The 25,056-nt window shown below is 42.5% G+C and overlaps 1 protein-coding gene across 2 annotated transcripts in view; it reads right to left on the minus strand.

The window, feature by feature from the left end:
- The window catches only part of lrriq1 (leucine-rich repeats and IQ motif containing 1), a 148,080-nt gene that overhangs the window by 46,069 nt on the left and 76,955 nt on the right, over window positions 1-25,056 (minus strand). For both annotated transcript variants that reach the window (XM_055650756.1, XM_055650755.1), the window contains exons 17-21: window positions 23,518-23,746; window positions 14,741-14,857; window positions 6,532-6,618; window positions 2,328-2,455; window positions 468-554 (exon numbers count right to left, since the gene is read on the minus strand). In XM_055650756.1, coding sequence (XP_055506731.1) covers window positions 468-554; window positions 2,328-2,455; window positions 6,532-6,618; window positions 14,741-14,857; window positions 23,518-23,746 — 648 coding nt within the window. The remainder of the gene's footprint in view (window positions 1-467; window positions 555-2,327; window positions 2,456-6,531; window positions 6,619-14,740; window positions 14,858-23,517; window positions 23,747-25,056) is intronic.

Below are 25,056 nucleotides of genomic sequence, written 5' to 3' on the forward strand. Positions count from 1 at the left end.
TGTCAAATAAACATATGACTTGAAAGAAATTATGAAAAAAATCATACCAAAACTGCAGGGAAGTCAAGTGACAACATCAACAACATTTAAAAACTACAAAATGCACACAAAAAAGATGTTTTTAGAAATTATGAAGAAAGAATGGTATTTTTCTACATGTTACCTCCGCTTTTAATGTACAGTATTCGGTAGTGTAAACCATAAGAAATATTTTGTCATCAAAAATTATTTAAAAAACCCAAATCAAAACCTTTAAGTAACTGAACAAATATTTCTTTTTAATTGATGGAGTAATAAAAAACAAAATTGGGAGTTTTAATGAGATTATTTTATGGACAAATATGGTATACCATTCCACGTTTCATTTATTTTATTCAATTCTATTAATAGAATAGATTTTATTAATAGAATATAAGTTATTCTATTCTATTCTATTCTATTAATCAAACATCATAAATTGGGCTTACCATTCCAAAGAGATTTTTTCTTCTTTCTCGGACATGAAGCTTTGTTTACCACATGATGTAGTTTCAGAGAATGCTGACACTGTTCTGCTGTGTGAACAAACAACAATCAAAGACCTTTCCATTGTTGGGTCTCTAAATGACCTTAAATGCTCAACAGACACGCACCTTAAAATATGAGGCAAATAGAAATAAGTTTCAATTAGAAACAGAGATGCAGCCTATTGGAATAAAGTTCAATTTATTTCCAATGTTGTTTGAATCCTGAGTAACAACACTCTTAAATCTTGGGCGTTGCCTTGACATCACAGTTAATTTAGTTTCAATATCAAAGTTCAACTTTAACAGTCTGAAGACACATTTTTGAGACTGTTCTTTTAGGTTTCTTGGTGGACATGAATTAAGTTGATCTTACTGGGATGTATCTGGGGAGGGGAAGAGGGGGGGAGGGGGAGGTGAAGGGGGGGAAGGAGGGGGGGGAAGGGGGGGGAAGGAGGGGGGAGGAAGGAGGGGAAGGAGGGAGGGGAAGGACGGAGGAGGGAGGGGGGAGGGGGGGGAAGGAGGAGGGGAAGGACGGAGGGGGAGGAAATGGGAAGGGGGAGCGGAGGGGGCGGGGGAGGGGGGATGGGGAGGAGAAGGGGGAGGAGAAGGGGGGAGGGGGAGGGGTAGTTGGGGAGGTGGGGAAGGAGAGGGGGGGAGGTGGGGAATGGGAGGGGGAGGGGGGCAGGGGGGAGGGAAAGGGGGGGTGGGGGAGTCAAAGGGGAGGGGGGAGGAGGAGGAGGGGGGAGGGGAGGGGGGGGGGGGGGGTGGAGAGGGGGAGAAGAAGAGGAGGATGGCGTGGCAATTTTGATCTAATCTATATCAGCCCGAAAGATGTGTGCAACTAATAAGGCAACCTTTTTAGTTTAGTCTAGTTTAGTTTCGAGATACAGCGAGGAAACAGGCCCTTTGGCCCACCGGGTCCATGTCGACCAGCAATCCCCGCACACTTACACTATCCTTCACACACTAGGGACAACTTTTTACATTTACCAAGCCAATTAACCTACAAATCTGTAAGTCTTTGGAGTGAGGGTGTAAATCGAAGATCTCAGATAAAACCGACGTGGGCACGGGGAGAACGAACAAACTCTGTATAGACGGCACACGCAGTCGGGAGCGAACCCGGGTCTCCGGCGCTGCAAGCACTGTAAGGCAATAACTCTACCACCATGCTCACCTGAATGTAGCTCACCTGATTACAGCCAATCAGTGTTAGCCTAAAACCTTATCAAAGACCTTTCCATTGTTGGGTCTCTAATTGACCCTAAATGCTCAACAGACATGCACCTTAATATATGAGGCAAATAGGAATGTTTCAATTAGAAACAGAGATGCAGCCTATCGGAATAAAGTTCAATTTATTTCCAATGTTGTTTGAATCCTGAGTAAGTTGTGAACTTACGTGGTGGGCAAGGGGAGGGAGAAGGTCTTAGTGATTGATTGCCTTCACGATTAGTGACCGAGTTTTGAAATTTATCCACAAAAAGTAATAATTAAATAAATGACATTGCGAAAATCACAGAAAATACACAAAATAAGTATTATTTATCATCACGAGCAGCTTGATTCAATTATTCAATGTTTGCTGCAATGTTTTGTCAAACATTAATCATACAGTTAAGCAGTCACCTACAAAGCATATAGATACAATACATGGACTTGATTTTGAGTTACTGCCTCATGTATCAAATACCATAATGAAGACAAGCAAATAATTTATTATGTGCTTTGGATTTCAAGTATCTCCACTTGACGGATGAATATGAACACATATTGTAACTTTACAAATAAACCTCTGTGAGATATTCAGTCATTTTCTACCTGGGCGAACACAGTTGAACAGAGGATGGATATTGATATTTTTCAACAGTATTGATATCATTTTCTTGCCATGCCAGTTGAGGTTGCCTTGATAAGGCAAATGAATCAGGAGCATAATGAGTAAGAGCCTGGAAGATACAGAAACACCAAATAATAAAAATTAATGATGCAATGCACTGTAAAGGCATTCTTCGACAAAATCAGGTTAAACATATTTTTTAACCTGATTTGTTAGCAATAAACAGGTTAAAAGCAGGGGGGGGGAAAGGAGAGTGAAGACGATAGATTAGAAGGCAGAAGAAAATGGTTATTTTCATCCATATTATTGGATACGATTGCAGATGACTAATGGCCAGCATTATTGTCCTTCTCCAATTGCCCTTTAGAAAGTGGTGGTGAGTTACATTCTTGAACTACTGCTTCCATGGTACCCTTAAGGATCTCTGAAATTTAGATCCTGCAAGGTGATATATTTCCAGGTAAGGATGATGTGTGATTTGATGGGGACCTAGTGATGGTGTTCTATGCTCCTGCTGACCTTGTCTTTCTTGATGGCAGAAATGATCAACAAGATGAAAGTGAATGGTGATGGATGGGTCAATAAATAGACCAGCTTTAAGGGGATGTCAATGGGGCATATTGAATTATTAGTTGAAATTATTTAAGGAAAATGTTGAAGATTCTCAAAACCTGAAATAGAAAGTACTTGGAATGCCTATTATATGAAAATGTTGAACTCCTTGTTGAGTCTTAAAGGATATAACGTGTCTAGTTGGAAGATGAGGTGCCATTTTACAAGCATATATTAAACTTCATTGGGATAAAAAAGATAGTCAAGGGTAAAGATCAGATTGAGAGCAAGACATGGAATTAAATAGAGAGTTGACTCTAAGCTCAAGGGTGCCATTTGTAGAGTGCAGTATTACATTAATCAGGTATTGTTGGAAGTAAGTAGTTCCACCATTTTCTGTTTTCATTTCAAATTTACAGTATCAACACTATTTTCTTTTGGTTATGATTCTACATCTCTCTACATCAATCCTCCCTTTCTGTCATTGTTCCAATGATCTGGCTTTGCCTTGTAGGAGATTCCTTTTTTTATCACTTCATCTCTCATTTAGTCTACCCTAACTCGAACCGTCATATTGTTCTTTCCTTTCCTCCCCAATTCTCTGTCTTAAAACCTATTTAAAGTTGTTTTCTTTGTTCTGATGATAAATCATACACCTGGAATTTTTTCACTGTTTTACTCTCTGTAGATACTTCTCCCATTTACTATTTCCTTCGTGTTTATTGTTGATTCAGGTTTCTGACAACCACAGTAATATGCTTCTACATTTATATTTGTTTTACCAAAATATAACACATTTTGGTTCATTTTGGAACACTATTAGAAGCATGTTTATAAATGCTTTCAGATCAAATAAAGTGCTGGAGTGTTCTTTTAATTCATGTGGGCATTCCCAGCACGTTTAGCATTTATGACTAGTTTCTAATTGTGCTCAGGGAAGAAGTAGTGAATTGTTGCAGTCCTTCTGTTGAAGAAGCTTCCACTGTTGTTAGGTTTGGAGTACAGGTGCACAACCTTTTATCCGAAGATCCAAAATAACGAAAACCTCCGAATAGCGACATTTTTTCAGTCCTTGAAAAAAGGTCCTTGAAAACGTTCACCGAGGGCGGCCCGCAGAGGTGACAGAGGAACCTCCGGTCGGTCCTCGAAGAAAGGGGAACTAAATCCCCATCCATAAAAGAGAAGGTGAGGGTATATTGCGCGGGAGGGTTAATAATTGACAATATGCTGCTGTCTGCCCGCTGAGTTAAAAAAGTTCCCACGGTAGACTCACGATACACAGTGTATCGTGAGTCTTGCGTGGGAACTTTTTTAACTCAGCGGGCAGGGAGCTGCAGATTGTCGCTCCCTTCAGTTTCACCCCACCTACACCCCTCTGCTTCCAGGCCATGTGTGTGACCCCTTCCCTCCCCGCTCCAGCTCCCCGCTCATTGCACCGGCGTGGGGGCTTTGCACTGTCTTCACGTCGGCAATGCCAGTCACCGGAGACGTCAGGACCAATGGGACACCGACCCCCAGGCCCACTGCAAGCACGGAGATCCCAGAGACCCACAGCCAGCAGCAGCCCAGCCCCGTTCCAACTCCAGAGGAATACTGCAAACTAGCGGGAGACATCAGGACCACCAGAAGCCGCTCCCCGATGGGCGCTACGGCGACAAGTGGCAGTTCGCTCACAGCCCGAGCTGTGCCAGTCACCGGAGACGTCAGGACCAACAGGACACCGACCCCCAGGCCCACTGCAAGCACGGAGATCCCAGAGACCCACAGCCAGCAGCAGGTCAGCCCCGTTCCAACTCCAGAGGAAAACTGCAAACTAGCGGGAGACATCGGGACCACCAGGAGCCGCTCCCCGATGGGCCGCTACGGCGACAAGTGGCAGTTCGCCCACAGCCCGAGCTGTGCCCCCTCATCGGGACACCGACCCCCAGGCCCACTGCAAGCACGGAGATCCCAGATCAGCAACTCCAGCCCAGCCCCGCTCCAACTCCAGAGGGGCAGAAACTGATGGTGCGCAAGGTGCGTCTTGTTCTTGAGGTCGCAGCAACTCGGGCTGTGGGCGAACTGCCACTTGTCGCCGTAGCGGCCCTCGGGAACACGGATTCCTCGGTAGGAGGGGATGGGGTAGGGGGGGGGGGGGGGGGAGGGGGAGGGGGGGGGTATTGTGCTGTTTGATCGCCCCCTGCTATCCCAGGGACAGGGAGACAGGACGTTCACCAAGGGCGGCCCGCAGAGGTGACAGCGGAACCTCCGGTCGGTCCTCGACGAAAGGGGAACTAAATCCCCATTCATAAAAGAGAAGGTGAGGGTATATTGCGTGGGAGAGTAGGAATCCCTAGACAAAGTTGAGTGAGCGTTCACCGAGGGTGGCCCACAGAGGTGACAGCGGAACCTCGGGTCGGTCCTGGAAGAAAGGGGAACTAAAAAGAGAAGTGGAGGGTATATTGCGCGGGATGGTATATCGCCTACCTGGAAGAAACCAGACATTTTTTCCAGGATGTCGTCTGCACACCAAAGCTCACGTTTGGCGCCTCTGCTGCACACACGGATATAAGAGTGTGAAAATGTCGCCTTAGGGCATGTAGCCCCGCTAGGGTGACATGAGTGCGGGAGGTGATTCAATGCTGCGGTCACATTTACAAATTCAGGAATTCATTCAACACACTGCATTTCATACAGACATTTATTCTGCAAGAAAAAAACTACACTGAAGACTCAAACTCGCGACCGAGGAACTGCCGGGATCAAGGCGCAAACTCGCGACCTTGCGGATATGAGTCGAGCACTCTACCACTGAGCCAGCCATTCAAATCTACGCTAAAAAATTTCCATTCCGAAGACCGACAAATTCCAAATTACGAAAAGTGTCTGGTCCCAAGGCTGTCGGATAAAAGGTTGTGCACCTGTACCACAATTTAGATTAAATAACAATGGAATGGCAATATATTTACATGGCAAAATGGCTTGTGACTACGAACAAACCTTTAAATAAAAATATTCCCATGCAGCTGCAGTCTTTATGTTAGTTAAGGACATAGGTTTGGGACATGCTGTTGGACTAGCCTAGCGAATTAATTGCCAGTGATTTAACGGGTGGCACACTACAGCCACAATGCACTGATGATGGAGGGAATTAATGTTTAGAATGCCTGGGTGCTAATAAGGTTGACTGCTTTGTCCTGAGTGATGTCCAGCTTCTTGGGTGCTATTGGTATTTCATTCATCCAACTAGATGATAGAAATACTGTTTAATATGAGACTGTGCTGCAGTATTTTCATCGTTACAATTTTTCAAATTGTCCTCTAGTACAATCTGAAACGTTACTTCTATGTTTGCTAATCAAAACACATTTTTGTATTCATTGTGTTTTAATTCTGTGCCAAATGTACAGCTGTCGTGCATCACTTGAAACCCATTGCCCAGTATAGGACTGAAAAACAAATAATAAGCCAATTAATTAAAGCCTTTGGAAGACATAAGATAAATTCCATGTGTTGCTGGTGATGGATGTCAGCACATTCTAAATGACTTGCTTTTTATGCTTTTATATATCTTGATTCATGCCCCAATGCCACATTTAATCGAGGACCAGTTAAAACAACAATGGAAATAGTTTCCATAAAGCAGTACATTACCTTTGGTTGCAGGTCAGAATTTGTGAGTGGGAGAGTTTGGGCAGAAATCTGACAATCTAGTCTTGTCCAATCTTCATCCAAGGTGGCCTGCAGGAAGTAGTAGATTGTATTTAGAAATGATTCAGTGAAGTAATGAAAAGAACAAATTTATTGGTTATTGAGGTCTTAAGAATGGTCCTGTGCCAAATTATTGCCTATCCAAAGGCAATAGAGTGGATGTAGAGAGAATGTTTCCACTAGTGGGAGAGTCTAGGATTAGAGGTCATTGCCACAGAATTAAAAGATGTTCCTGTAGTTTAGTTTAGTTTATTGTCACGTGTACCGAGGTAAAGTGAAAAGCTTTTCGTTAGAAAGGAGATGAGGAGAAATGTATTTGGTCAGAGGTTGATGAATCTATGGAATTCTTTGCCACATAAGGCTGTGGAGGGCAAGTCAATGGATAATTTACTGTCAGGCTTAGCTAGATGCTTAATTAGTATGGGTGTCGGGGGTTAAAGGGAGAAGGTATGAGTATGGGCCAAATGGCCTAATTCTGTTCCTTTCACTTATGACCTATTAATTCTCTCCACAGATGCGGCCTGACCTGCTGAATTACGCCAACACTTTGTGTTTTGATTATAAAATAGGCCTGTTCAGCATTCCAGTGATAATTTGGCAGAGATGATTTTGTCTTTAAATCAAATGTCTTTATAATAAAAAGCTTTTGGCATTATTAGAGCGAAGATCCTTCAAATTGCTTTGGGTCTTGCATATTTTGTGCCAAAAATAATAACGCTATATTCAGGTTCTTTAATGTTTTTCTCCTGAAATAATTTTATTTTCAAGTGTAATTTATCATATTTCTCCAGAACAACATAAGTTGGCTTTATTTGGCAAAAAATTATGATAGTCATAATTCCGTTTATTCAATTGGTGTTAGCTATTACATCAGTTCATTTGCATTTTTCTTATTTTACTTTAGTTTAGTTTAGAGATACAGCACGGAAACAGGCCCTTCGGCCCACCGAGTCCTCACCGACCAGTGATCCCCACACATAAAAACTCTTCTACACACACTAGGGACAATTTACACATACACCAAGCCAAATCATCTACATACCTGTAAGTCTTTGGAGTGTGGGAGGAAACAGAAGATCTCGACGAAAACCCACTTGGTCATGGGAGAACATACAAACTCTGTACAGACAGCACCCATGTCCTGTCAGTTAACAAGACAATATGGCTACTGTAATGTATTTGTCAAATTGTCCATTTATAAAACATAATAAATTAAAATGGGACATTCCTTTTTTTTAATCCCCAGAGCTCCTTAAATGAAGTTTACTAACTAAAAAAACCAGAAGTAGAATATTTCATCTCTGCAAAATGTTTTTAATTATGAATATTAACCAACAATGTGCATTAACATCACTTCCAGTAGCTCCACTATTTTCATGGGCACTATGTGATCTAAAGCTGTGGTGGTATAATATAAACATTTTATTGGGTTGCATTTATTTGATTTGATATTTTATATCGTGTATTTACAATATTTTTTAATTAACCTAATTATTTTTTTAATAGAAAATATGTTTAAAATTAGAAACAATAGGTTTGAGTTACTGAGCCAGGAATAAGACATAGACAGCTGTCATATCAATGTTCAAGAAAGAAAGAAAATGATTGAGTAACTTGGCGGACCAGGCAGCATATCTGGAGAACATGGAGAGGTGAAGTTTCGGGTCGGGTCCCCTTACCTATACATGTCCTCCAGAGATGTTGCTTGCCCTACTGAGCTACTCCAGAACTTAGTGTCGTATTTTTGTAAACCAGCATCTTGTTCCTTTTTCCAAATCAATATTCAACTATTTAACATGCATCATCTTCATAGTTAAAAACATTAGTGATGCAATGGTGCTGGTTTCCAACGGGAACGGTGACGGACGCACATCTTTGTCCTCCAGTTCCCGCGGACTTCCGCCACTGGAAGTATTTTGGTGTGTGTGCTTTATCATCATTCCTTACAATGCTTACAGTGATCATAACTTCTACTGAAGTGTGGATTGACAGGTCTTGTTTTTGGTCCTGCTGGGGTCCACAGCCCCTCCTCACCTGGCAAACCAGGTGGGGAAGACGGTTTAGTTGCCGACTATCCGACCATTGAGCAGATAGCATGGGATTACATGGAACTCCCCCCAACCTAACCTCACATGTTGCTTTTGATATAACCTGCCCAAATGCCAAACAATGTCTCGCCATTCTAATTAAACCAAACCAAACTAAACTAAACTAAATTTAGAATTTAGATGGCATTGGGGAGTAAGTTGACATTAATGCACCAGAGCAAAAATTGAGTCCAGGCTTAACTCAACCCAAAATCAACTCACCACATTGGTCGTTGGTGGTTATGGGCAACTTTCTGCTGCCCCACACTCTTGTGTGTATGACTGTCAATCAGGCACGTGCCGTGAGTAATTACTCAGGGTAGGCAGTCAGTCGGCTTTAAAAAAAAATCATAAACCGCGAATGCGCAGATTGTTCTCCCTGTAAGTTGTCAGTCGACTTTTATAAAGTCTTCAAAAGCCAAATCTCTTAATAAAGTATCGTATTTCCCGGCAATGAAAACGCACCCCCATTTTGAGTTACTAAATTTTTTAAAAAGCTGGTGACATAGAATTTCTCACGCTCAAAAAAATAAAAATAAAGAAAGCAATTTGCTCAAGGCTTCCAAATCTCCAACATTCTGAATTACTGAATGGGTGGGGGTGGAGGGTGACGGCAGGTGGGGAGATGGTGGGAAAAACGGGAGCACACCGGGACGTTGAATCAGTTGTGATCTTATTGAATGACAATATTTGTTCAAGGGACCAATTGAGGGGTGAGTTCCTTTCACAGCATGTGGGGAGTCTGTGCCAGGGGTAAAGTTGCGGGGAGGGCAGGAGCATTGAGAAGGAGGGGTCGGGTATCATGCCAGTAACTCACTCACTCACCGCTGCCGCAGCGCTCCGGGCGCGGAGCCACCACATTGTGGCCGGGGAGGGAATAGCTCGGGTGGCTGCGAGCGGCCGCCGGGATCGGACAGCGGACGCTGCCTCAGCGCCTTCTGCCGGCCTGCTCACCTCTGGCAGTGCTCTCCGTCTGAACATCTCTCACATGCCGCTCGCCAGCTTCCCTCATGTCAGCCGAGTAACCTCAATTGGTCCCTTGATCGCGCTGTCGGAATTTAAGGATTTACGGGAAGCGGCTGACATGAGTGAGGCCGGTGAGCGGCAGGAGAGAGGTTTCCAGACGGAGAGCACTGCCAGAGGTGAGTGGCAGCCGGCAGAAGGAGCCGAGGTGGCGGCCGCTCGCAGCCACCCGAGCTACTTCTCCCCTCGGCCACAATGCAGTGGCTCCGCGCCAAATGATTTGCTGGTATGATCCCCAACCACCTCCTTCTCAATGCTCCTGCCCTCCTTGCAACTTTACCCTAGGCCAGACACCTCACACGCTGTGAAAGGAACTCTCCCCTCCCCAGCGGCGCTGTCCTATTACAGCCGCTTCCGATCAGCTGCCAGCAATGAGGGATAGACTTGGCTATCCCTCAGTACAACAACATCGTTCTTGATGTTGCTGTACTGAGGAATGGCCAAGCCTATCGTTCCTGGCTAACAACCTTCTAACTTCGGCTTCCAAGACACATGTACATTTTCGTGCCTTATTTTTGGGTAAAAAATAGCATCTTCATTGCCGGGAAATAAGGCATTTAAAAACATATACAGGTGCACAACCTTTTATCCGACGATCCAATTAACGAAAACCTCCGAATAGCGGACATTTTTTCGGTCCTGGAAGAAAGGTCCTTGAAAACGTTCACCGAGGGCGGCCCGCAGAGGTGACAGCGGAACCTCCGGTCGGTCCTCGAAGAAAGGGGAACTAAATCCCCATTCATAAAAGAAAAGGTGAGGGTATTTTGCGCGGGAGGGTTAATAATTGACAATATGCTGCTGCCTGTCCGCTGAGTTTAAAATTTCCATTCCGAAGGCCAACAAATTCTGAATTACGAAAAGTGTCTGGTCCCAAGGCTTTCGGATAAAAAGTTGTGCACCTGTAGCACCAAGAAATTTACTTACCACATAATTTGTACACAAACTCCATTCTTCTCTCTTTGTTTCTTAAGATACTCTTAAGATAATGGCTATCCATGTTTGAAAAACTTGCCAATAAACTTGCACTGCTCATGTGCAGTACGATGATGTGCATGCGCAGTACTGCAAAGGCAGAATTTCAGCTGCCTTCAGTCCTCTGGAAATTGACGGCTTGAAGCAATGTCGACGGCACGTGGGCTGCACAGACCTTCACGTGTTACATGCACTGCAGATGTAAGGCACGGAGAATTATACCTACGAAAGAGATCGATCTCTTAGATAGGCATAATTCCCCCATGCCTTTACTATTTATATTTAATAATTACCATTTAAAATTTTAGTCAGGGTAGACAGTGTCTACCTTGCCTACCCTGATGGCACGTGCCTGCTGTCAATGAATTGTAAATGATTGTTTGAAGATAGTAACAGCTAAATTAATGATTGCTTTGTGATTTGTATAACTTTTGACCCCAGCCAGCGGCACTCATTAGCTCAAGCAGCTGCTACTACTGCTTTGCCCAATGCTACATGAATCTGTTAATAGTGTTGAACATAATGCAAGTACATTAACATCTGAATACTTCAAATGAAAGTTTTTAGTGTTGTTGGGGAACATTAGATATTGACCTAGAATGAGTGTTTTGAAAAGCAAGATAAATTTATCTGGGTTGGGGTAATTTGGCCGAGAAATTCAATTTCATGGTGCGGCTTATTTCCAGCTTTGCACATCACAGTGAATGAATCATTTTGTAGCCTATTTAAACTTTCCTTTCCGAATATAAGCAAAGAAACAACATTATTTCTAAAATGCCAAAAGGAGAAATCATATTTCAACTACCAAAGCCATAACACTCATTTCAGTTCTCATGTCCAATGGGCCTTTCTAGATGTTAATCACGGCTCTGAGCTTGTCCATGTGGGAGATGGGTCGGCAACTAGCTGGATCATCAGCAGATTTCCCAGGCTTGAGGATGGCGATGACTTTAGACTCTCTCCAGGCCTTAGGGATAATTCCACTACAATGGACATGGGTGAAAAAAGCAGCCAGCCAGTTGCATCCATGGGGGCCAAGGTTCTTTAGAAATTCCGTGTAGATCCCATCAACTCCTGCTGCTTTCCCAGCTTTAGTAGAGGACAGGCCTTTGTCTACATCAACTGGAATGTATGGATTAGAAAGAGGGCTTGAGGATGGTGATGAAGCGATGGACTTTGTCGGGCTCCATCCCACTTCTTGTCAGGCTTCTTTGGAAGTGGTGACCATTGAGTTTTCCAGCAGGTGAGAGGCTACAGCATTTGCTGACACTTTTGGGGATGGTTGTACTGGGCAGGAGCAACTGAACCAAGATGACGAAGGAGAGTCCTGCTTGCCAGGATTTCTCCATTGGTAGAACCCGTTCTGCCCAGAGAGCAAGCTGGCTTTAGACTGGGTAGAGGCTGCGCAGATCAAGTCCTTGCCCTCACTATCAATATAGAGGCTGGCTTCCAACATGCCCTGAAAACTGGTGTTGCTCTCATCAATCTGTCATCAGCTTATGACACCGTGTGGAGAAATGGTCTGTTGTTGAAAGCTTCCAGAATCTTGAAGTACCAAACCGCCATGTGTGCCCTCTCATCCATCCTCAGCAATTGTAGATTTAAGGCCTCGGTGGGAACCAGACCAGCTCTGTCAGGATCCTGAATGATGGTCTCCCCCAGGGATCTGTCCTAGCTCCCCTACTCTTCAACATTTATGTGAGTGATATGCCAACTACCTCGTTCAGGAAGTTTGCATATGCAGATGACCTTGCCCTTGCCAACCAGTGAGCTGCCCTTGAGGATATCAGCAGAGTGCTAACCCAAAACTTGAAGGGGATGGAGGAGTACTTCACCTTCTGGCGACTTCACCCTAACCCATCTAAGACAACTGTCACTGCCTTTCACTTCAGCAATCAGCTCGCCAATGCAAAAGCCGAGTATCCTTTTGTGGTAAGCCGGTGAAGAATGAAGAATGAAGAATTCCCCAAGTACCTCGGAGTCACCCTGGATTGCAGCCTTACATATCTTGAACACCTGAAGAGGGTGGCTGATAAACTGAAAGCAAGGGTCAACATCATCAGGAAACTTGCAGGCAACAGCTGGGGATCCAATGCACACACCCTCCGTACCGCAAGTTTAGCCCTAGTCTACTCAACAGCCGTGTTTTGCTCAACAGCTTGGGCTAATACCAAGCGAGTTGTCACACCAAGCGAGTTGACACTGTCCTTAACTCTGCAATGCGGGTCATCACAGGGATGCTTAAGTCAACTCCTTTGCAGTGGCTCCCTGTCCTCTCTCATATTGTCCCTCCCAGCATACGCAGAAGGGAGAGGACGTTGAAAGATTGGTGCACCATCAAGGCTAACCTTGACCTTCCCATCCATGCTGATTTGAACAATCTGCCCAACATGCGCCTGAAGACCCGCCAATCCTTCTGGTATTCCATTAATCCCTGGAAGACTGTGGCGCAGAGCCTAGAAGGATGCCAACATCAACACTGAGAGGTCATCACAGACCCCACAGTGAAACCACCGGGTTTTGACCTCCATTGCAAGCAATGGCTAACCCTGAACAGAATCCGCACCCTCCATGCAAGAACAGCCCATCACCTGCATAAGTGGGGGATGACAGACAACCCTGCTTGCGACTGCGGACATCCAGACCAGACCATCCCACATATCATGAATGACTGCTCACTGAGGCTTTTCTCTGGTGGCATCAAAGCCATCCATCCAGTAACAGATGCTGTCTTGGCCGGGATGTCTATCCTTGATCTACAACTTTAGGTTGTGCACGCCATACGCAAGAAGACGACTACTCTGAGAAAAACAACATGCACCAATGATGCGTCATTCACATTTGTGGCATTTTTCATTTAAAAGGGACCCTTGTGTGGGTTCCGGCCCACCATAAATAACCAAATTTACTTTAGAGATGCAGCGCAGAAACAGGACCAGCGATCACCCCGTACACTGGCACTATCCTTTACACGATGGACAACTTATAATTTACAAAAGCCAATTAACCTAGAAACATGAACGTCTTTGAAGTGTGGGAGGAAACCGGAACACACAGAGAAAACCCACGCGGTCACAGAGTGAACATACAAACTCTGTATAGTCAGCACCCATAGTCAGAATCAAACCTGGGTCTTTGGCGTTGTAAGGCTGTAACTCTACCGCTGCACCACCATACCGCCCACAATCTGGGTACTTTTAAAATTAAGAACCTATACATTCATAAGTCTCAGAATATCAGTTTACATTTTTATACTAAGATCACTGGAGTAGAACTTTGGTTTAGTTTAGTGATACAGCAGGGAAACAGCCCCTTTGGCCCACTGAGTCCACACTGACCATTGATTGTTCACACTAGTTCTGTGTTATCTAATTTTCTCCTCCATTCCTAACACACTAGGGACAATTTACAGAGACCAATTAACCTACAAACTCTAATTTCTTTGGGATGAGGGAAGCCAACAGATCATCCGGACATAGGGAGAATATGCAAACTCCACACAGACAGAACATACAACTCCAAAGTCAGGATTGAACCTGGGTCTCTGGTGCAGTGAGGCAGCAGCTTTACCCGCTACACCACTGTGCCACCCTAACCCAGGTTATTTGTTTCTTGGTTTTCCACACAATCCTTTGAAGTCAATACCACTGCTTTTCAACAACACCTCCAATCCTGCTCTCTTGATCTAGGCCCCATTCTCTATCTTATTTTCTTACCCAAACCGAGCCTCCATGCTTTCATGTAACCTCCCCACCAAAACTCTAATTTCCAGATTCAAATGCCCTTTCTCATGCAACAAACCCTGCAACAGGACTCAACGTCCATCCACTGTCCTATGAAGACTCTTGATTATTACTTCACTCTCCTTTGCTACACTCTCACCTGTACTTCCTGCCTTTCCATTCCCATGAAACCCCAGGCTTAGTCTCAGTCTGACTTGCTTGGGCTTGAGGACATGCTGAATTTTGCAGCCAACACTTTGAGACGCACAGTCCAACCAGATACAACATAACCATTTCACAACTCTTAACATGATAAACGTTGGGGAACATGCTTTGATATTGACTTACCTCATCAAATGCAAATTCATTCAAATTAACTTCCTCAAAGACATCGTCTTCCTCAGCATGAACCGCTGCTAAAGCACGAGACAACTTCTTCCGCAAGAGGCAACCTCGCCAATGTGCCTAAATAAATCAACAATAAATTCATTTGGCATATAAATCACAGTGCTAAGAGTGAAATAATCAGAAGGAATTAAGAGCTGAATGTTGAAATTTAGTTTAGTTTAGTTTAGAGATACAGGCCCTTCGACCCAATGGGTCCATGCCGGCCAGCGATCCCCGCATATTAACAATATCCTACACATACTAGGGATCATTTTATATTTACCAAGCCAGTTTACCTACATACCTGTATGTCTTTGGAGTTTAGGAAATACTGTAATACAAAAGTTAATACTGCAGGTGCTGGTAATCTGAAATTAAATCAGAAAATCCTAGACTAGCTTTAGCAGGTCACATAACAAGAAAAGTGTGTGGAGACAGAAACAGCTAATCTTTCTGGTTGATGGTATAGAAAGCACTAATGATCAGGGTTGAACTCAGGTTGCTAGATTTGTGATGCAGCAGTACTACCTGCGGCACCTTAATGTGGCCAGAAATGTGGCCATATTTAATTGTAAATTACCTGAGTCTAGGTTTAGGCCATGAAACCGAAGATTTTAAAAGTTGCCCCCCTAATTAGAAATACTACAGTTCACAGGTGATTTTGTGTTGTTCTATTGCTTGCTCAGTCTTTGGAGCACTGAATTCCAATAAAGCCAGGTTCAATGAAGAATTCCCTTCTCATACATGGATATGTCCAGAAGTTGTGAACAATGCTAAAGTGACCAGAATATTGTACTCACTAAAAAAAAACAATAACCTGTAAAAATGGAGATTCAAACAAAGCCTAACACCTTATTTGCTGAATTAATGAATGTTGTTGTTTTAAAATGCTGATTGTAATGTACTTCCTAGAGATATAAATCCCACATACACACTTCTGCAAATAACTGAGCAGCTTAGTTTCTATGGAAACAATTGCTCTCAGTTTATTTGCCCTCAAATTTCTCTCCTGTATGTTTCTATGGGAGATTGATTTTAGAGAGTTGAGGATGCCCAAACATGGCTACTGCCAGGGCTGGACAGATACAGCACCGTGAGATAGGAAGCATTATGGGCTTAAAACAACTTTCAGACTCCAAAGAAATTGATTATTTTTTTCCAAATGTGAAACTGTTAATCAATTCTAACTTATTTACTACAGTTAATTTTTGATGCACTGGAATGTTTACATTTGAATTTGATACTCCAAAAAAGAAATCTAAGTGCCTTGATTAGTATTGCAACCTCACATTTATTCGTGTCAAACATTTCCCATTGAAATGTCTGGATTCCAAGTTCCAAAATGTATTTAGGTTTATTTTCCATTCTTCTAAATCAAATACTCTGGTATCTTGGTAGACAAATCTCTCCCCTTCTCTCCCCCTTGTGCAAAATATCTCTCTCCTGCTCTCCCCCTCCACCCCCCCACTCCCCCCGCAGAAATTCACGACCTACTCTGGTATCCTTTATACATGTTAATAGGGTTATTTGTTTTTAAATCCAAATAAAAAATGCAATCCACTAGTTTAGCTAATGACATAAAGACAGATAATAAAGCAAGTCATAAAGATGTTGCGTCTGAAAAATGATAGAGGCCAGACATCATACCATACACTGCCATCATGCACCAAACAGCAATCCAATGTGCTTAGTGCTGGTGAACTTTTCCAGTTAAGTTCATTTCCTGTGCTATTATTGCTGTGAATCAAGTGTCATGATGTTTCCCCATTTCTAAGCTTTCCTCATCATTTTACTTCTAAAATTGTTAACTCATGCTGGGGTACGGTTCTGCAGCCATTTGCAGCCCTTGGTAATTAAGCATGCACTCATTCATCATGTGTTAGCCTGGACAGAAAATGTTTGCAAACCATTACATGATCAAAAAGAATCAGAGAAAGTAATCTTGTAGCACAAACAATATTGATAGAAAGAGTTCATATCCCAACATGTGGGCCTCTCTTGGAGACTCATCATTTGGTGTCAAGCTGGGAGCTCAAAGAGCATACAAGTGATCCAAATAAGGCACGGCTTGGTGTTGCTACAAAATAGAGCAATAGTTCCTATCTTAGACATGGATATATTTTCCCTACTTGGCAAAAGAGAGCACAAAACAACAGGAGCAGGCAGAGAACTAAAATGCACCCATGTTGCATCTGCAGAGAAGTAGCTTTGTGAAAATAACAAAATATCCAAGTATATGACCATTGGACATGAGGAAAGTGATACTCAATAGCTACTTTGAAATAGAATTTAAAACCACACAGCGATGTTACCTATAACTCTATATACAGGGCTGCCAACTCTCACGCTTTGAGCGTGAGACTCACTCATTTCAGCAAATTCTTACGTCCTCACGTGAAGACAGAATTCTCACGCTGTCTTCAGTCCCTGCACAGCAAGGATTCTACAGCGGAGCTATATGATCTTTGCTGCACAGTTTGTCTCTTTGCGCCATGACTGCGATCTGTGCGGTCAGGGGAAGCGCGTCGGTTGACGGCTGTGAGTGATGTCGCGTCTCTTCTCTCTTGGTTGGATGTGCAGCTGCCGGGTGTCAGCGCATCTGCGCCGGCTGTGAGCGCTGCGCTGCCGCCCGCCGCTGCAGCTTCGCTCCCTCCCTCCCTCCCTCCTGCCCTTCAACTCACACCGCAGCGCCAGCGCTGCCAATCCACGCAACACCGTGCCCGCCAGACGGCGGGGAGAGAGAGGGAGGGGGAAAAGAAAGAGAGAGAGAGAGAGAGAGGGGGAAAGAAAAAAAGGGAGGGATGGAGGCAAAGAGAGACAAGGGAGGATATGTAGAAAGGGGATGAAGGAAGGAAAAGAGAAAGAAAAGAAAGAGGGAGGATGAGGAAAGAGGGTGGGAGGGGGATAAAGAGGGGGGATGGGGGCAGGAGGGAGGAAGGGGAGGATGGAGGGACGGAGGGGGAAGGAAAGGTGTGTGTGTGTGTGTGTGTGTGTGTGTGTGTGCGTGTGTGCCTGTGTCTGTGTGTGTGTGTGTGTGTGTGTGTGTGTGTGTGTGTGTGTGTGTGTGTGTGTGTGTGTGTGTGTGTGTCTCCCTATGTGTGTGTGTGTGTGTGTGTGTGTGTGTGTGTGTGTGTGTGTGTGTGTGTGTGTGTCTGTGTCTGTGTGTCTCCCTGTGTGTGTTTGTCTCCCTGTGTGTGTGTATGGCTCTGTGTGTGTGTATCTCCCTGTGTGCGTGTGTGTGTGTGTGTCTGTCTCCCTGTGTGTGTGTGTGTGTTTCTTCCTTTGTGTATGTGTCTCCTTGTGTGTCTGTTGTCACATCCTGGCCTTAGACACAGCTGCCAACTCTCACACTTTGAGCGTGAGAGTCACACATTTCAGCCAATTCTCACGCTGATGACAGAATTCTCACACTGTCTTCAGTCCCTGCAGTTTGTCTCTTTTGCACCACATCAGAGCGATCTGTGCGGTCTAGGGAAGAGCGTCAGTTGGCGGCTGTTAGTGACGTTGCATCTCTTCTCTTCTTTCTTGGTTGGATGTGCAGCCGCCGACAACATGAAGCAACCGGAGATAGAACTAACCAGGTGAATTGGTTGTAAACATGGGGGGGGACCACAATGAGGCCAAACATCTAGGACAGGGTTCGGCAACCTACGGCACATGGGCCAAATCCGGCCCGTAACCCAAAAACCCCGAACATCCCCCTCCCCCCCCCCCCCCCCCCCCCCCCCAGTCGATACGCTCCCTCACAATTTCTCACTCTCAACTCTCACCCAATGTTGGCAGCCCTGTATATTAACTTTCAATGAACATAGAGTTGAAAATGAACCTATTTGTTCTTTTTATATAGGAAGCCCCAGCGAATACAAGTGATTTTTTTACTTATTTTGCTTGATTTTAATTATTTCTAAGTTTTTTTATGTCTATTGCTCTATCGTTTTTTTGAAACTCGTTTCTTTCAATTTCAATAGTTTTTCAACATCAAGGACATTCAAAAACCTAAAATGATTGATAACTTTGCCAGAAGGAAAAACCACCATATCTTTGCTTTTGCCCAGTGGTGGTGCCCCATATCAGCCCACTTGCAGCCCAGCCTCCAGCCACACCACATCAATGGACTATTTGATGCACTTTGTGTTCCCCACATCCTGGCTCAACAATTCCAAGAATGAGGACTGTGTTAACATATTCCAGTCCTAAATTGTTAATCTGCCACAACCACTTCACGCATCATACAAGAGATATTTGGGGCTGACAAGGAAGATTTTCCCTTCAGATCACATATTAAAGGTGTGCCATTATTGGATTCCTACCAACTGAGTACATCGTCAAGGGCAGAATGAGTAAAAGTTTTTGGACTTTCACTTGGTGGTTTATTTGTTGTAAACAAGCAAATGAGTCTGAAGAAGCATTCCCATCCAAAACATCGCCTATCCATTCCCTCCAGAGATGATGCCTGACCTGCTGAATTACCCCAAGACACCAGTGAAAAGATCACATTGGAGGGCAAACACCAAGCTCTGAAAGTGTGCCCAAATACAAAAGGCGATACATTTCCAGTGGCAACAAGTTATCACCAGAATCATTTGGCAGCGATTTCTACACCAGTAGGCTACCTCTGCCACCTCTAATCCTAAGCTTTGTGAGAAGCTGCTGCTTATACATGTCTAGTGAATATGGGCTTCTGGGAAGGGCACCTCTGCATTGACAATCACCCCCCATGGATGTTTCTTATTTTTGAGTGGGTTTTCACAGGCCTGTTGCTCCAATTGATCCTTCTACTACTCCTGCTGGTATTCATCCCAGTCCCTGTCGCCGTTTTACAGTAAGGAAACATCAGCAGTCACCCTGGTGACATGATGGTTAAAGCCATAAAGTTCAAATGATTCAGAATCCTAAAGAAGTCCTGTGCAATAACCTCCAGGCTTTACAAACCAAGCTCCCAGGTCTAGGACCCAGAAGACCTGCAAAAACATTTGCAAACTTACCAACCTGTGTTGACATTACTTTAATTAAAAGGAGGATTAATCCAGAACTTGCAGGTTTGAATTGGCCTCCCAATGAAAAGTTTCAATGAATTCAATTCCCAGACCTGCTCAGACTAAAATATCAAACCACAGAGAATAACGCAGTAGAAATCAAATGGAACTCAAACTACTTATAGCACACGACTGTAGCTTCCATAGACATAAATGTATAATATGTGTTTCGTAAAAAAGTCAAATCTTGCTTTTGTACATTTCAGGACTTTTGCGTCTTTGAAAATGACACAAACACAGTCTATATGTTGCATATGAATGGGTTTCAAATAAAACTGATGTAAAAGACTCTCTCAACAAATGGGGTGAAAGCTCCTTCTAATCACAAAGACACTACATAGAAATAGTAGAAACGATAAGGCTGATTGAAAAGTTGTCATTAAGATCAATTATTTGAGAGGCCAATTAAGAAAAAAAAAACATCTGATTATAATTCTGGTATATTCTTTAAAATATTGCTCACATTAAAGTTAAATTCTCCTCATCTTATAAAAGATTCCGAGGGGTTAAGATATGGAATAGACTATGTAATACCTAATGCTATTAATGAAAACTTTCTTAGCAGATAATTTATTTCTCCTGCTGAATTGTCGATGTTGTGGACAGATGTTGTGACAAGAGAAATGCCAGGGTGACAAGTGTTAAGCCAATTTATCAACTGAAATAATTGTCTGCTTTTTCAATACTCTACTGTGATTTTTTACTCAGTTTTTATTATTCTTATCTTGCAAAATTGGAAATTGTGGTCATTGCAAAACTTAGAATAAAAAAATATTTTTCAGTTGCTGTAATGCCCAACAAATTCAAAATGGTTAATAATGATAATTATGAACAAATTTGGTTTCTACCTTAATTATTTTACTGACAAATTTTCACTTTTATGTAATCACAAGCATGTTTACCATCCACTTCTACCCCCTGCTTTTACTCTTTTCATTGTTGGAATGGCTGCTACATAACTGACCATCATATCCCACTGACAAATGGAATTGGTATGGAATCTATATGGCCATTTCAAAAGCCACATGTGGCAATTGTTAAAGTGAAATAAATGAAAATGTAAAATCTGCACAGTTGATATCCATTGTTTGCACATAATTTCATTGGTGAATAGAAATTATATTTATTTCAGTTCGGCCTTGAGGGGATTTTTTTTAATTCTTTTATTAATTGAAACCAAAAAAATGAAGCTCTATCCATGCAGTATCTCTACAATCATTACACTGGTTGCCTTGAAAGTATGTGTGAGTTAGCTGTGTACCTTTGCTTCAAAGCCTGATGCACCTGCAGTCAGCTTGAATGGATCAGGAATGCCATGCTGAATAATTGATTATGCATGAAGATCCTGAATGAAAATATTTTGGTGCACTTAATGATTTCACTGATTATAGTCTCAATTTTTCCTGAGTCCATATGAAGATGATATTTGTAAATTTTGGCCGAGATGTGTCCAAAGTAATGCTGAGAAACCAGAGAATAAGAGATTCCTTCTTTCATAGGTATCTTATGACTGATTGACATCTGCCACATGAGCAAGTAAACATTTTGTCAAATTTGCTATCAGGTCATGTCCTTTTCACTCTTCACTCAGAAATCAGTACACCGCAGAAAATATTTTCTTGGATGTACAACTTTCAATGATGTACTCTAGAGTTGATGGTAGCCTACATGTAGTTTTACCATTTAGTTTATTTTAGAGGTACAGAGCGGAAATAGGCCCTTCGACCTAGCGAGTCCTGCCAACCAGCTATCCCCGCACACTTACACTATCCTACACACATTAGCGACAATTTACAATTAAACCAAGCCAATTAATCTTCAAACCTACAGGTACGTCTTTGGAGTGTGGGTGGAAACCGAAGATCCCAGAGAAAACCCTGCAGGTCAAGGGCCGAACATACATACTTCGTACCGACAAGGACCCTTAGTCAAGATCGAACCCAGATCTCTGGCACTCTAAGGCAGCAACTCTACTGCTGTGGCACCATGCTGCCCTAATTGCAATGTCACCTCCTTAGGTCACTGCCCCATGGCTTGTCATATTGCATGGGTGCAATCCCTCAGGAGTAGAGTCTTCAATGAAACCATGTTGCAACAGCTTGACTACCTTTTTTTGCTATCTAACCATATGCTTGCTCCATGCCATTTTTTATGGCTGGTTTATCTTCTCCTGCTTCTGGCAAAGGCTGAACCCTCGTAACACCAAGTTTTGTGTGGCAATAACAGAAAAATGAAATCTCTCTGCAGTCAGAAACCCTTCAGTAAGCACGCAATGAGCCTTTTTGATCAAAAAGCAAGGTTGTCAAATACCACTAACTAGAATAAATCTTTTCTCAAGGCCGTACATGAATTACATACTTAGACATGATAGCCATTGTGATTCACGCAGAGCTCTATGTCCGCAAGAGAGTTCTGAACTATCACAAGTTAAGTGAAACACAACTGAAACACACAGGAAAATAGGAGCAGCAGTAGATCAACAGGCTCATTATTCCTCCCCTACTATTCAATATTAGCATAGCTGATCTATTCTGGCCTCTTCGGTGCCAGTTCCCTATAACCTAAATTCCTCCATCTTTCAGGTATTTATCTTAAGCATTAGCATGTCAATTGATCTGACCTCCATCACCATCTGGGGCAGATAATTCCTGAGATTTGCCACCCTCTGAAAAAAAGGCATTTCTACACATCTTAGTCGTAAATGACCAGACTTCTCGTAACTTTGCCCAATATCACTATGTATGTATCAGCAGCCCAAAAATCTATAACAAAGAAGGGTCCTGACCAGAAAAGTAACCTATCCATGTTTTCCAGAGATGCTGCCTGACCTGCTGTTACTCCAGCAGTTTATATAACACGTAATATATAAAGGAATGATTAAAGAAAGTCTGACCAAAGAGAATATTCTTCTTATAAAGAATGAAGAATTGTATCATCATTGCACCTTTTATTTCCACAGATAAGTGGGGGTGATAGGGTACAAGAGAAGGGGCAATTACATGAGTAAATAAAGATATGGAAGTAGCAATGAAATGTTGGCAAGAAGCATTGGCTTCTACTGGCATGCATTCAATAATGTAATGGAAACTGCAGAGGCCCTTGCTAAAAACAATGTCATTTTATTAAGCATGGAAGTTGTACCAAAGAACCAGATGATTACTGTTCAAATAACTCTGTGGATTAAAGGAGAAATTAATGAATTAGAGATCACCAGGGCAGTTAGTCTAATACAATAGCAGGAAGCTTCCTTTAAAATATTGGTAAACATTCCCTCATAAAGAACTAAATGAAAGAGATTCACAAAGGCATGAAAACCAGTCTGTATTTGTAAAAGGCAAATTACATCACTTGAAGTTAACATATTTCCTTGAATAAAATAGATTATTGGCAAGGAAATGAATATGATGTTAAGAACATAGTATGTGTTGGATGATAAAGAATCAAGATTAAGCTTGTTCACACTCCTGGCAGATGCATCATATAACGATAATGGCGTTATTCACAAATGATAGTCAGCATTCTATAATAGACCCAGTCAATGTCACAAGGAAAACCAAGTGCTGGAGGCCCAAAGTCACAATACTACTAAGTGTTTATCACACAAGCTTTATTAAGCATATATGAAATGTTTTCTCTAAATTATTAAACCCAAATGAAAGCACATTTGTTAAAGCAAGCAATGGAATGATGATTTTCACTAACCTGGATGACAACAACTGCTCTTTTTCTACCCTCTTCACCGTCATCAAATAACTTCCATTTCTTTGGTGGATTGCCAGCAGAGTACCCGAAGGCAACTTTCTTTCTGTTGCAGTAATCTCTCCATGCATTCTGAATCACTGAAGCTGCATTATGAAATACCATGTATTCAAGAATATCTCTACGAATGATGTAACCTCGCCAGTGGGATTGCAAGACAGTAGCCGCATAGCTGTCAATACAAAGGAAACATATTGTTAATCACAGAAAATTACAAATAAATAACTACAACTAAAATATCACATGCGTTTTTAGCTGCTAACATAAAAATAATTCCAAATGTGCTTTGAGAAAATATGGACCAATTAGAAATAATCTCTTATTAGCCAACAATAGTATTTTTGTTTTACTAATACTATTTCAATTAGCAACTAACAAGCAAATGTTTTCTTCCAACAACTTGTTTTATAAATAGCTTTTCGTATCATCTGCATTATTAGCATCAGAGACACCAAATTACTATTTGTGACCACTTTGTTTTCCACCAACATATCAATGATTTGACTTGAAGGCAATTAACAGCAGAGGTTTACAACAAACAACTGTACCTACTTGTTCTCATCTAGCTGACCCCCCCTAGAGTTGTCATTTTTTTTGCCTCATGTCATGTACTGCATGAACCACAACCGTATTAAACATAGAATAAAACAAGATCATGATATCAGCCTCTACGTCTGGTTCCATCTCCAAAGCACTTAAAACCTGGAGCTGGCTGTTGAAACCATTGCCTTCCTTACTGTTCCCAGCCTGACCTTATTATTCTACATTCTTTCCATCACCTACATTCATCTCTATAACACTGACTTTACCCTTGGGAGGCAGCTGATAAAACTTTTATCCAAATGTTTTTGTCTGTCCAGCCTCGGTTATTCCAATGTTTGTGTGATTGGTCTCATATCTTTCATTCTTGGTAAATCATTTCAGTTTCCCCCAGCATGTGGCCCCCAAGGCGTGGAGTCTGATCCACATTTCCCATTATTGATTTTCCCCACGAGGGAGATGGGGCAGTAAATATGTGTCACAATTTATTCTCCACCCAGTCATAGGATTTAACTTTTCAGTATATCCTCAAAGCAATGATAGCAACAGAAGAGAAAAAAAAAAGCAGCTCTTAGAGGGTTTTACAGACAATGGCCGATGAATCCCAATCATAAGAGCCACAGAACAACCAAAATTATTGGACTGCTCTGAAGTATACCATAAATTGTTTCTGTGAAGAGCCCTTTAGTTTCTTCACCATAAAAATAGTAGGTTTAATGGGAATACTCAAGGAATCCAGCAGTTTACTAATCACAAACACAAAAATAGATCTTGAATTGGGATCTCTATCCCAGGGGAAAAAAAAAAGAAAGTTCTACAAGCATCAGAAAGGTAAGGTCCAACAAACATCTCATGACTTAAGAACAAAATGTGGGTGGATCACAAAGAGTCTGACAACTAGCTGATAACCATAACATGCATGGATTCTTAAGTATTGTTAAG

This window comes from Leucoraja erinacea, chromosome 19 (genome assembly GCF_028641065.1).
Source record: "Leucoraja erinacea ecotype New England chromosome 19, Leri_hhj_1, whole genome shotgun sequence".
NCBI lineage: Eukaryota > Metazoa > Chordata > Chondrichthyes > Rajiformes > Rajidae > Leucoraja > Leucoraja erinaceus.